The sequence below is a fragment of the Chrysemys picta genome, chromosome 11, assembly GCF_011386835.1.
Source record: "Chrysemys picta bellii isolate R12L10 chromosome 11, ASM1138683v2, whole genome shotgun sequence".
Taxonomy (NCBI): domain Eukaryota; kingdom Metazoa; phylum Chordata; order Testudines; family Emydidae; genus Chrysemys; species Chrysemys picta.
Genome location: NC_088801.1, coordinates 59,564,132 through 59,577,762, shown reverse-complemented (window position 1 = coordinate 59,577,762; position 13,631 = coordinate 59,564,132). Strand labels below are relative to the sequence as shown.

General features: G+C 43.3%; 1 protein-coding gene across 4 annotated transcripts in view; it reads left to right on the top strand.

Moving 5' to 3' along the window:
- Positions 1 to 13,386, top strand: part of ICA1L (islet cell autoantigen 1 like) — a 45,051-nt gene extending 31,665 nt beyond the window's left edge. For all 4 annotated transcript variants that reach the window (XM_005306222.4, XM_005306221.4, XM_005306220.4 and 1 more), the window contains 3 exons: positions 4,090 to 4,344; positions 9,764 to 9,850; positions 11,837 to 13,386. In XM_005306222.4, the coding sequence (XP_005306279.1) occupies positions 4,090 to 4,344; positions 9,764 to 9,850; positions 11,837 to 11,952 (458 nt within the window). In that variant the 3' untranslated portion in view covers positions 11,953 to 13,386. The remainder of the gene's footprint in view (positions 1 to 4,089; positions 4,345 to 9,763; positions 9,851 to 11,836) is intronic.
- Positions 13,387 to 13,631: the final 245 nt, after the last annotated feature.

Genomic DNA, 13,631 nt, shown 5'->3' with positions numbered 1-13,631 from the left:
GTGCTCTAGGCATGAGTTCCCTAGGTTTATAAAAAAGCAATGCAAAAAACAGATATTCCATCATATGTAGTGCAATCATAGCGACATCCAGAGGGGTCATCTGCAGGATTAAAACCTTTTGATCCACAGCACAGACCTCTGCCGCTTGAGCTAACCAATAGCAGTAATAGATTGTCATCCTCTATGTGAACCAGTCACTAGAGGGGGAATGAGAGACAAACTTTGAGAGGGCAGTTCACAGGTATTTGCTAACAGCAGAGGAATATTGAGATTTGGGAATCTTTGGTTCTATTCCTCAACCATTCTGGGTTTGAAGGGGAGTATGTCTACTGGTCACAGATCCTTCTGCCTATTCCGTTCCAAGCCTGACTCCTGCCACATCACCTCCAGCCTGAGCTTTTCTCACTCTGTCTCTTCCCTGGCTCCTCATTCCAGTTCCAGTCTCTTTGCCAGCCAACCCCAGGTTTCCCCAGACTCTCAATCCCAGTCTCCCCCAACTCCTTGTTCAATCTTAGGCTCCAAGTCCCCCCGCCCTCCTTCCCCCTCAATGTCTCCCAGTCTCCTTGCCCACCCTTCCTAGTCTCTCTCCCCCCCTCCACCCACACTGGCTCCCAGTCTCCTTAACTACCCAATCCTAGCTTTCCAATCGGTTCCCTGTCCCAGTCTCCCCATTTAGGTTTCTAAGTCCAGCTCTTGTCCCCTCTGTAGCTGACTCAGCAGCTTCCTCCTCCACGTTGTCTGGTTAGGATTGAGAACACAGGTAAGGCAATCATCCTGCTCTCAGTTCCTGTGCCCAATGCTACAACAGCAATTTCAGGGAAAGTCCTGCTCAGTCCTTTTAGTGCTGGGCTAGAGAATGCTCAGTGCAGATGGACTCTTCTGAGCATTTAGCTGCCAACTTCTAACAAGTTTCTATTGAGCATATGCAAACAAATTTTTCAAAGGCTCATAGTTTGGCCAAATGTGTGTATTTTTTTTCATACAAACAGCAAAAGGCAGATCTTTGATCCCAGGGGGACCCCAGCCCATTTTCAAGCCCTTATTTGAAAGCATGTAGGCACTACAGCTTCTGAACAAAAGAGCTTTTTAAAAAAAAAAAAATTTTTCATTTGGAACCAGAAGTATGCAATGAGGCAGAAGCAGAGACCAAAAAACAAAACAAAAACAAAAATAAGATAAAACAGTGCAGTACTGTGTTAAACGTAAACTACTAAAAAAAAATAATGGGAAAGTTAAAAAAAGATTTGACAAGATAAGGAAACTTTCTGTGCTTATTTCATATAAATTGAGATGGTTAAAAGTAGTATTTTTCTTCTATATAATAAAGTTTCAAAGTTATATTAAGTCAATGTTCATTTGTAAACTTTTGAAAAAACAACCATAATGTTTTGTTCAGAATTACGAACAACCTCCATTCCCGAGGTGTTCATAACTCTGAGGTGCTACTGTGGCAGCAAGTCTGATAATCTCTACACTCTGCACTTAATGAAACTGTTTTACAAGGCCCAGCCCTACTGTCTCTAAGGCATTGTCTACAATTTAGCTGTGTCTGTAGCTGCACCAGTGAGTTGACTCCTAAGTGTAGGCAAAGGCAAGCTAGCCTTAGGATGGATTGAGCTAATCATGGTTTTTATGGCTCCCGATTAGCACAGTGGGTACAAACTCGAGCTTGCCCTTGTATGCATATAAGGGTCAACACCCCTGTATCTACACAGTTTGTTGAATCAGGGCAATTCCCAAGTATAGAAAAAGACCTAATAAGTTCCTGCTTTTTCAGCCAAATAAAGACCTACTTGGTTCACTGACCTACTTCGTTCACTTAAAAAGTTTCTCAAGAGAGACAGACAATTAAGGCAACTAAGTAGTCACGGGGAGAAAAATAAAGTTCTGTCATGGATTAGAAACTAAGACATGGTAAATTCTCAACATGAAAGTAGGTTAATAGTGGGATAACTCCAAATATCCATATTGGGATGAATAGTGTTATTTATTTATAATCTGGAAAATGGAATAGACAGTGAAGGTCAACAATTGCAGATGACAATTATTTAGGTTAGTCAAAAGAAGGACGGACTCAGGAACTTTAGAGGGATCCAATAAAGTCAGTCAACTGGGCAACACTGTGGCAGAAAAATTGAGCATAGATAAGTGCAAGAGAATGCACAGTGGAAAATGGCCAGGCCAAATTTCAAAGTACTCCCACACACAAGTGACCCTTTTTGATACAGGGGGAAAAAAATCTAATTTTGGAAAAGAGGGCTTGAATATTTATTCTAAAGCCAACGCTCACTAAGTCTCTTCCTAAAATCCCTCAATTCCTTAGGCTACTTATTCAAACAAGGTTTATAATGCAAAATAAACACCCATGTTCTGCAACCATCCTTTGGGGAGTCCAAAGTACTGGTCTCCTACCAGCAACAACCTTCCTAGGAGACTACCTGCCTTTGATGTGCTTTTGAGAACTAGGTGTAGTTGTTTTTGCCTCCTTTCCTTGACTGCCCTTTCCTCTGGATCCTATATTTCTACCTCCCAGAGAAGTATTGCCTCCTTTCATTAGGGAAGCTGGGATGTGGTGTAATATGACCACAGAGCGCCCTCCACCCCCTTTTGGGTCCTGAAGAGTCTATAATACCCTCACAGAAAGGAACAATTTGTATTACTCTCGCACATTGCTGGATTATAAATTAATTGTAGTTGTTCAGGAAGAGATCTGTACTCACTTTGGACTGCTCAATGAAAATAGCTCATTGACCAGTTGTCAAAAATGCAGAAGGATATTAGGATGTATTAAAAAGGAGAGAAAATACATACAATAGCAGTATACTATTTTCAGTAAGTCAATAGCACACCGTCACCTTGAATACCCTGTTCAGTTCTGGGTATACGTGTGATGTTATTTTAAAGACTAGGTGTCACCGTGCCTCAGTGGATCACAGCTGAGGATGCCAGATTCAGGACAAACTGCTGAGAAATAGGGCAGACTTACCCCAAACTGGTGGTTGTTAGCAAAAGTAAACTTCTGGCTCACCACACTGCTTAACAAGAAGTCAAAAATGCAGTCACCTTAGGCATTTCACCACCCAGACACTAGACTTAATTATGAGTGGTTATTGACAACCAGTTTAATCAAACAAAAGGTTCTTCTGATCCCAAGAAATCAGCCACAAAATCAGGTTAGTATATAACTCAGACCTTACCCAATAATCATGCTGCTGTCTGTCCTTTAGTAACTAAAATCTAACGGTTTATTTATAAGAGAAAAGAAAGAGAATTACAATGGTTAAGGAAATCACATGCATGCAAGTGATTGCACAGTTCTTATACCAGGTTTGAAGCAATGATGGAATAAACTGCTAGTTTGCAGAAGTATCTCTGGAAATTATCCAAACAGCTTGGGGGTCATCAGTCCTTGTTTAGAGCTGCCTTGTTAGAAATCCTGTCCAAAGAAGTGAAGCAGGAAATGAAAACAAAATGGAGATGTTTCCAGGGTCTTTATACCCTTTCCCATGTCGATGAAATTTTACTGTCCCAAACAAAGCCCACAGCACAGTTTGTGGAAAAGTACAGGCACAAGATGGAGTCCAGGGTCACATGCCCTTACATGGCTTTGACTCACAGGAATAGCCATTGCTCACTTGGAGACTAAGGCATCCATAGGAAGGCCTGTATACACTAGCACTTATTTTGGCAAAATTTTTGTCGCTCAGGGGTGTGAACCACCCCCCCCCCCGAGTGACATAAGTTTTGGCGGCATAACCGCTCATGTACACAGCACTATATCGGCGGGAGAGCGTGTCCCACCAACATAGCTACCCACTAACTTCAGTAAAACCACATGCAGATGTGAGGGTATATTGTTATCTTGTCTTCTGTGCAATATGAATTCATATTTTCGGCCAAATCCTGCTTTCAATAACAGAAGTATAAGTCAGAGTGAACTTATGGGTACACCTTTGTAACAGAGCAAAATATGACCCTTCATTTTATATTAAAAAGTTAGCAGGAATTTAGTAATCATAAAGGACCACAGTCTGTGCTATTATTTTCTCAAAAAAATACTCTTCCAACTTATTTTCTTTCCTCCTTCAGTTTCCAGCAATCTGCTGGTAGATTCTTTGGAAGGAGAAGATTTTGAGAAAGAGCTGTCATTCCTGGATAACATACTGAGTCCCTGTTCAAGTGCTGGAGAGATCGTCCAGGAAAGTCAAAACGTGCTTGGGAGTCCTCATACCAGTCTCCTTTCACAGAATCCTGCTACAGAGTCAGAACCTCTGCCTAGTTCATCTGGATTCCTACCTTCACAGGTCCTTGACCTTGGCCTTCATGCTGCTGGAAGCTTCAGTAGTAAGCATCTGAATTACTCAGACTACAGATCTTTTCTTATGTTTGTACAAAAGGCCAGATGCTGCTTCCATTTGACAATAATGGCAAAATTTCCATAGAAGGATTGGGTGCAAGGGTATTAGGGACTAAAAAGAACTGTCTTGCAGTAATGATAGTGCAGTAGAGGTTAGGCAAGTACTGCCGTGATGAAGCTCAGAATATTAACTAATCCAGCCAGGAATTCTGTAAATTATCACCCTTTCCAATAACAAAGTTTTGCTTCTTTCCAAAAATAGCGTGCTTACCTTCTGGCAATTTATAGACATAACCAAAAATCTATTAATTCAGATTTGGAAACATGTAGCTCCGCAATTTATTAAATTAGGTCTTGATCTTCCAACCTTATGTGAGTAGCCCTCATGATGTCAGTGGGACCGCTTGCATGAATAAGGATTATTTATGTGGGTAAGACTTGCACAAGTCCTGAATTTGTCATGTATACAATTGTGCTTTTGAATCCACAAAATATGAGCAAAATCTGCTAACTTGATGGCACATGTTGAGAAAATCTCCACTGTCCTTATTTTTGGTGATAACACATTCTATCTATAAAATACACACTGTTTAGTCATTTATATTTTCTGGCTTTTATTTTTAGCCCTTTATTATATAGTAAAAAAGTCAGATACAGACTTTGAACTGAACTGCTGAATCTGAGTTACCCTAGAATTTCCAATTTCTTCTAGAAAATTCAAAGAAAGTGTTGGGGCAAATTCTGTTTCCAGTTACACAAGCCTAAATCCAGATTGCCTTCAGTTTATCTTGGGCCTGGTCTACACTATGACTTTAATTCGGATTTAGCAGCGTTAAATCAAATTAACCCTGCACCCGTCCACACAACGAAGCCATTCATTTCGAAATAAAGGGCTCTTAAAATCGATTTCTGTACTCCACCCCGACGAGCGGAGTAGCGCCAAAATAGATATTGTCATTTCGAATTAGGGTTAGTGTGGCCGCAATTCGATGGTATTGGCCTCCGGGAGCTATCCCACAGTGCACCATTGTGACCGCTCTGGACAGCAGTCTGAACTCGGATGCACTGGCCAGGTAGACAGGAAAAGCCCCCCGAACATTTGAATTTTATTTCCTGTTTGCCCAGCGTGGAGAGCACAGGTGACCACAGAGAGCTCATCAGCACAGGTAACCATGCAGGCCGATAATCGAAAAAGAGCACCAGCATGGACCGTACGGGAGGTACTGGATCTGATCACTATATGGGGAGAGGATTCAGTGCTAGCAGAACTTCGTTCGAAAAGACGAAATGCCAAAACTTTTGAAAAAATCTCCAAGGGCATGATGGAGAGAGGCCACAATAGGGACTCAGATCAGTGCCGCGTGAAAGTCAAGGAGCTCAGACAAGCCTATCAAAAAAGAAAGGAGGCAAACGGTCACTCCGGGTCAGAGCCGCGGACATGCCGCTTCTACGCCGAGCTGCATGCAGTTCTAGGGGGGGCCGCCACCACTACCCCACCTCTGACCGTGGATTCTGAGGCGGTGATAATCTCATCAGCTACACCTGAGGATTCTGCGGACGGGGAAGAGGAGGAGGAGGACGAGCTTGCAGAGAACACCCAGCACTCCATTCTCCCCAACAGCCAGGATCTTTTTCTCAGCCTGACTGAAGTTCCCTCCCAAGCCAGTATCCAAGACCCATGACCCCATCGAAGGGACTTCAGGTGAGTTTACCTTTTAAAATATAAAACTTGTTTTAAAAGCAAGCATTTTTTAATGATTACTTTGCCCTGAGGACTTGGGATGCATTTGTGGCCAGTACAGCTACTGGAAAAGTCTGTTAATGTGTCTGGGGATGGAGTGGAAATCCTCCAGGGACATCTCCATGAAGCTCTCCTGGAGGTACTCCAAAAGCCTTGCCACCAGGTTTCTGGGCAGTGCAGCCTTATTCCGTCCTCCATGGTAGGACACTTGACCACGCCATGCTTGCAGCAAGTAATCTGGTATCATTGCATGACAAAGCCTGGCAGCGTATGGTCCTGGTGTTTGCTGGCATTCAAGCAACAGCCGTTCTTTATCTCGCTGTGTAATCCTCAGGAGAGTGATATCGCTCATGGTAACCTGGTTGAAATACGGGAATTTAATTAAGGGGACAGAGGTGGCCGTTCCTACTGGGCTGTTTGCCTGTGGCTGAAAAGAAATCCTTCCCTGCAGTTAGCCAAGCGCGGGGGGAGGGGTGTGGGGGGGGGATTGGCCCAGAGCTTTTCGTGTTTGGCTAGCAGGGAACTTCCCTGATACCAGCCACGCGGTGGGGGGGAGGGATAAAGCAATCGTACAGAGAATTGGATGGGGGGGGGGGTTAGTTTGTTTTCTGCTGCTGAAGGTTAACAGGAAAACCGCAGCACTCAACGGGTTTTGCTTGGTATGTGGGAAAGGAGGGCGCAGAAGCTGAAAGAAAATGGCTTACTATGGCCGCATGCAAGCCGAATTCTGTTGCCCGGACCTGCGTCTGTGATCTCTAGCAGCAAAGCCACAGACGCTCAATATTAAGAGGCAAAATGCGACCTTGCACAGAAATCACATGGGCTATGTAATGTGAATAGTGTTGGTCACCATGAAAGAGTATAAGCATTGTTCTGCAAAATGTATCTTTTTAAAAAATTCTCTCCTTTTTTCCCTCCCTCCAGCAGCTGCAAATTTTTCAAGCCTCCCTCCTCCGTCCCGAAGGCTATCTCAGATAAAGCGTCAGAAAAAGAAGACGCGAGACGAGATGTTCGCAGAAATCATGGAATCCACCTGCAGTGAAAGAGCTCATCTGAATGAGTGGAAGGACACGGTTTCAAAGTATAGGAAAGAAGCCAGTGAACGTGAGGATGGGAGGGACCAACATGAGGACATGAGGGACCAACGTGAGGAGAGGAGAGACGCTAGAGATGAGAGGTGGCGGCAGGAAGATCAGAGGAGGCAGGATGCAACGCTGGGGCTGCTGCTTGAGCAAACAGACATGCTCCGGCGTCTGGTGGAGCTTCAGGAACGGCAGCAGGATAATAGAGTGCCGCTACAGCCCCTGTATAACCCTCCTCCCCATGTTCCATAGCCTCCTCAGCCAGACGTGTAAGAAGGTGGGGGCGAAGGGGAGGCTCCGTACACCCTCCCATTCCACCCCAGTGGACAGCCCAAGCAAAAGACTGTCATTTTTTTAACCTTTTTTTAGTGGCCTTTTCCTTCCCGCCGATCCTCCTCCCAAACCCCACCCGGGTTCTCTCCCTCTTTTTATAATCAATTAATAAAGAATAAATGATTTTTAAACGATAGTGACTTTATTTCCTTTGAAAGCAAGCTGGGGGAAGGGGGAGGGTGGGTTCCTTACAGAGAATCAGTCAATAAAGGGGGCGGGTTCTCATGAAGGAGAAACACATAGAAATTTCACACTGTAGCCTGGCCAGTCATGAAACTGGTTTTCAAAGCTTCTCTGATGCACAGCGCTTCCTGGTGTGCTCTTCTAATCGCCCTGGTGTCTGGCTGCGCGTAATCAGCAGCCAGGCGATTTGCCTCAGCCTCCCACCCCGCCATAAAGGTCTCCCCCTTACTTTCACAGAGATTGTGGAGCACACAGCAAGCAGAAATAACAATGGGGATATTGGTTTGGCTGAGGTCTGAGCGAGTCAGTGACGATCGCCAGCGACCTTTTAAATGGCCAAATGCACATTCTACCAGCATTCTGCACTTGCTCAGCCTGTAGTTGAACAGCTCCTGACTCCTGTCCAGGCTGCCTGTGTATGGCTTCATGAGCCATGGCATTAAGGGGTAGGCTGGGTCCCCAAGAATAACTATTGGCATTTCAACATCCCCAATGGTTATTTTCTGGTCCGGGAAGTAAGTCCCTTGCTGCAGCCGTTTAAACAGAGTAGTGTTCCTGAAGATGCGAGCATCATGAACCCCTCTCGGCCAGCCCACGTTGATGTTGGTGAAACGTCCCTTGTGATCCACAAGTGCTTGCAGCACCATTGAAAAGTACCCCTTGCGGTTTATGTACTGGGTACTCTGGTGCTCCGGTGCCAAGATAGGGATATGGGTTCCATCTATCGCCCCACCACAGTTAGGGAATCCCATTGCAGCAAAGCCATCCACTATGACCTGCACATTTCCCACTCACTACCTTTCGTAGCAGCACCTCAGTGATTGCTTTGGCTACTTGCATCACAGCAGCCCCCACAGTAGATTTGCCCACTCCAAATTGATTCCCAACTGACCGGTAGCTGTCTGGCATTGCAAGCTTCCACAGGGCTATCGCTACTCGCTTCTCAACTGCAAGGGCTGCTCTCATCTTGGTATTCTGGCGTTTCAGGGCAGGGGACAGCAAATCACAAAGTTCCATGAAAGTGCCCTTACGCATGCGAAAGTTTCGCAGCCACTGGGAATCGTCCCACACCTGCAACACTATGCGGTCCCACCAGTCTGTGCTTGTTTCCCGGGCCCAGAATCGGCATTCCATGGATAGAACCTGCCCCATTAACAACATGATCTCCAAAGCACCGGGGCCCGCGGTTTGAGAGAATTCTGTGTCCGTGTCCATGTCCTCATCACGCTTGTAGCTGCGCTGCCGCCACCGCCTCGTCTCGTTTTTCTGGTCCTGGCTCAGCATAAACTGCACGAGAACGCGCGAGGTGTTTACAATGTTCATGACTGCTGTCTTGAGCTGAGCGGGCTCCATGCTTGCCGTGGTATGGAGTCTGCAGTGTTCACCCAGGAAAAAAGTTGCAAAATGGTTGTCTGCCGTTGCTTTCATGGAGGGAGGGGTGAGGCTGTACCCAGAACCACCTGCGACAATGTTTTTTGCCCCATCAGGCACTGGGATCTCAACCCAGAATTCCAATGGGCAGGGAAGACTGCAGGAACTATGGGATAGCTACCCACAGTGCAACGCTCCGGAAATCGACGCTAGCCCCGGTACATGGATGCACACCACCGAATTAATGTGCTTAGTGTGGCCGCATACATTCGACTTCACACAATCTGTTTCCAAAATTCGAATTATATAAATTCGGATTAATCCCGTAGTGTAGACATACCTTTGGTTTACACTTGTGTAACCAAGAACAGAAATAACAGGATTTTATATACTTTGTGAATATTAAGTATCACATTGTAGCATGTTTGCAACTGTGGGACATCCAGAACTATCCTAAAGAGTGGGAGGGGGTTACTGTTGATACATTAAACATTTTGTAGGTGGTTAATATTTCCTTAGGCTATCCAAAGCAAAACGTCTGAATCCTATCAGCATTAGTGCAAGTTCATAGTTAATTGCATTTACCACAAAATAATCAGTGTTCTACGTGGGATCTATATGTTGCACTCAGATGATGTTTTACAATATCTTCGGTATGTGGTTGTTACTCAGTAATCCATTACTTTTTCCTCTAAGGCTGGACATCTGTGTGGTCTCTTACGTACTCACTGACTGGTAACCAGTCATTCCCTTCACACAGCACTCCAAAGATACCACCACCGTGTAAGTTATTTCTATATCTTTGCAGCAGCAAGGTTTCTTCATAAGCAGTGTTTCATACCTAACATTTTTGGCTTATTCCAAACAGAATACTTTGCTGGTGAGAGACAAGATAACTCTGAAAGTAGTGATATGTTTGTCCACATCTCTCAGCACTGAAGAGTTAAAATAGAAACAGGAAAATTACTTTAGCACATGGATCTGTGAATACTATCCTTCTGTATTTTATTTCAAGGCTGGATGCTAGTATCTTCCAGCAAAGACTGTAGCATCATATCAATACCAGATCGTATATATTAACATGAGTAACTACTGTAAACACTTACAAAATGGGATTGGAATTTGGGGGTCTGACTTGTAAAACAGATACTGTACCCTTATGGTCATATTTTCAGTAGTTTACTGGGTATATCAACCAGTGTCTTGCTGTCAGCAGATGTAAAGTCCAAAGTAACTTGGAGAGGTGAGAGTTTATACAGCAACTGAAGTGCATGTGCTGGTGTATAACAAACACTTCTCAATTTCATGTGTCTGCATGGTTTGCTTGGTCTAGAGAATTCACATGCTGTAGACAGTGAAGATTTAATCCAGCCAGAGAGCAAGAAGGGAGCTTTCTTCAATAGGGACGATATAATTTTTACTACTGTTTTATTTGAAATTAATGCTTACATAACCAGCATTTATCTTTTTAAAATTAAGTTATAAATAGATTATATGTAATGATGTTCCAGTGTTTCACTAGGTTTATAAAACCCAGAGTTTTTTTTCTTTTTTTAATCAAAAAACTTCCATGTTGCATTTATATGCAAATGAAATGTGCCTTTCACTGTAATACAATTTGAGAGGGAACTAGATTCTACTCCTCAATATGCATCAGCAAGACTGCTTACTAAAGGTATGTCTTCACTGCAGAGTTAACTCCGGTGGCAGCCAGGTGTGAGCACCCTGGTTGGCCTACCCCAGATCTGAGTGGTCACACTGCAAAGCCCTACCCAACTATGTCCACTTGACTGTGTGCACATTGGTGCTGTACTCACTGAGGTGAGGGGCTAGGACTTCTGGAAGCATATCCCATGGTTTCGTGCTTCACTAAACTGAGCTCCTCTATGATTTTTTCCCAGTGAATTGTTGGAAAACTTGTCTGTCCTTCTGGGCACATGGAGGGAAAAGTGGGAATGCATTCTCACTGTCTTGGTACCTGTGATGTCATTATTCTACTGGTTCTCCAAATGCCCATGATGTCTTCCAAGAAAAACAGGGTAGAAAAGACCTGAATTTCTCATGTAAAAAATAAGTAGGGAGAAAAAACAAAAACTTATTTTAGAAAAAAGCCAGACCTTCTTTGTGCCTCAGAAGATGCCAAAAATGGCACAAATCTATTTTCTTTCCCCTACTCTCAACATCCAAATGAGCTAATCAGATACTAGAGTGATGGGCAGCAGGACAGAGCACTAAGAAGCACTTGGCATAGGGACAAAACTATCATTTTTTTTATATTTCAAGAGGAAAAACAAACACAAACAAACAACTATGGTATTTGACATTTGCCACAGTGACACACTCCAGTAATGTACTGCATATGCTTAAGGGGCAGAGAAAAGGTTGGAGTGGATTTTGCGTCTAAATTTTCATCTTTGCATTATGAACTGTTTTTTGGGGGCTTACTAATGGAGGTTTCTGTTTCAGTAACACTTCAAACCATTTTACAGTGCATTTATTTAAAATTAGCTTGCATGCACCCTGTGGAATAGTAGATAAGCTAATAATTTATCTTCATTATCTTAATAAGCTGTTCTGAAGTGCTAATGGAGTTAATAATTTAGTCCAGTATTTATGGTCTTTGATTAAAGAGAACATATAGCAATTATCCAATTCATTTTACTAAATAAATGTGATATGGCCAACTTAAATATTTTATTACTTAAAAGATCTGGTTGGGTCAAAGAGCAGTTCAACAAAGAATGTAATTTTATTTGATTTTTTTTCTAGCTATGGAGAGCAGTAATCAAGATATGTCAGCCTGGTTCAGTCTGTTTGCAGACTTGGATCCTCTTTCAAATCCAGATGCCATTGGGCGCTCAGATGATGAACTCCTCAATGCTTGACTACAGTTATCCAATGGACAAGCTCTTATTATGTCTCACTACAGTGGCCTTAAATATAGAACCTTTTTTTTTTCCTCTTGCTTTTCTAGAGAGGATTTCAGATTGTAGTCCAGACACACAACATGGAAACTGTAATCATAATGTCAGACAGTAAAGTCCCAAACTATAGAAAAAGCATTAAGGGTGCTGTTGAGAGCATTAGAGAAAAGTCACTTTATCTTTGATGCCTTGATTTTATGGCTATTTTCAATGTTATATGAAAATATGGCGAGCTGTTCAGGATCAACACTGAAAAGGTTCAGTTTCATCAAGACAAAATTACAAGACAAGCAAAGTTGTATCAAACTAGTTACTTTCCTGCATGTCCCTTTCCCCCCAAAAAGAGTTACCTTACGTCAATGTGAAGATGTTAATTTCCAGAAAATACTTCAGGACAGAGAGTACCTTGGCTCTTTCACAGGACCCTCATTAACCTTCAGGACAATTGCACATCTTGGGCCAGACCCTCTAATCTGGCCAATTTGTGCATGAGGCAGGACTAATGGGGAGGGAACAGAGGTAGTTTTACATTGTCTTTGACTTCCTGATCCTGGGGGAAGGCCTGGACATGTTTGGCTCCCAGCACAACTTTGAACAGCTTCAAGGCTATTCTAAACTGCCTGTGGTTCCAAGGGCCAGAGCACAGGAGTACTCCAGTCACATCCACTTTTTACAGGCTATTCCCTCTCTGCTAGGCTGGGAAAGGCATAGAGCCCGTACACTAGCTGTGAGAGAGCTGGGGGGGATCCCTAGGTACCTGGTTAAACTGCCTTTACGGACACTTTGCAGTGACAGAGCAGCACAGAAGGGCTGTATCATGGGCAGGACACAGCCTATTCATTCAATTAGCCTTAGACAAGAAGGCACAGGCCAAATTCTGCCTTTGTTTGCAACTACAGGTACTTTAGAGGGGCTGCAGAGGTGGTAATCACGACTGAAGTTGGCTCACAGTAAATGCCATTAGAGTAGCAGTTATTCTAACAAGGAGTCATTTTATTCATCAGTTACAGAAGCTATAAAACTATAAACCAGATAGAGCAGCAGCAGAATTACCCAGCTACTTCTCTGTAGAAATAGAATTTTTCTTTTCATTGTATTGTTAAATAGATTAAGTATTTTGTTCAAAAGGGAACAAGTAGAGCTCACCTGTACATTTTGATCCTTTGGGGAGTGGGAGTGATTTAACATCTCATTACATGAGCACTTGCAGCATGTTGGACAACTCACTCCCCCACATATACGGTAACTTTTTCTAATGTTTTTATTTTGAATTATAAGTTAAATCTTGTTGGGCAAGTTTGTATCTTTTTACCTTCATGCTGTTTGCATGCTCTTCAGGTTGCTGTTTACTGTGATTCAACAAGTTTCTTAAAGAGGAATGTTAATGGACTGGCAGAATTCTGGTATGATGTAAATCTTGTTGTAATTAGGTGAGTGGATGATATGCAATTCAGGTGCATGAGTGTACCTGCCCCCATCCCAGTTTGGTGGTGGTAGGTCATAACTAAAGCCAGGCACCTGGTGTGGGGTCAGATTATCCCCAGTCAGATGAGGATAATTAAGACATAACACTCAAGTCCCCCGAGACACTCTGCAAGCCACAATGGAGACCATAGTTTTCTTCTCACTGCAAGACAAGG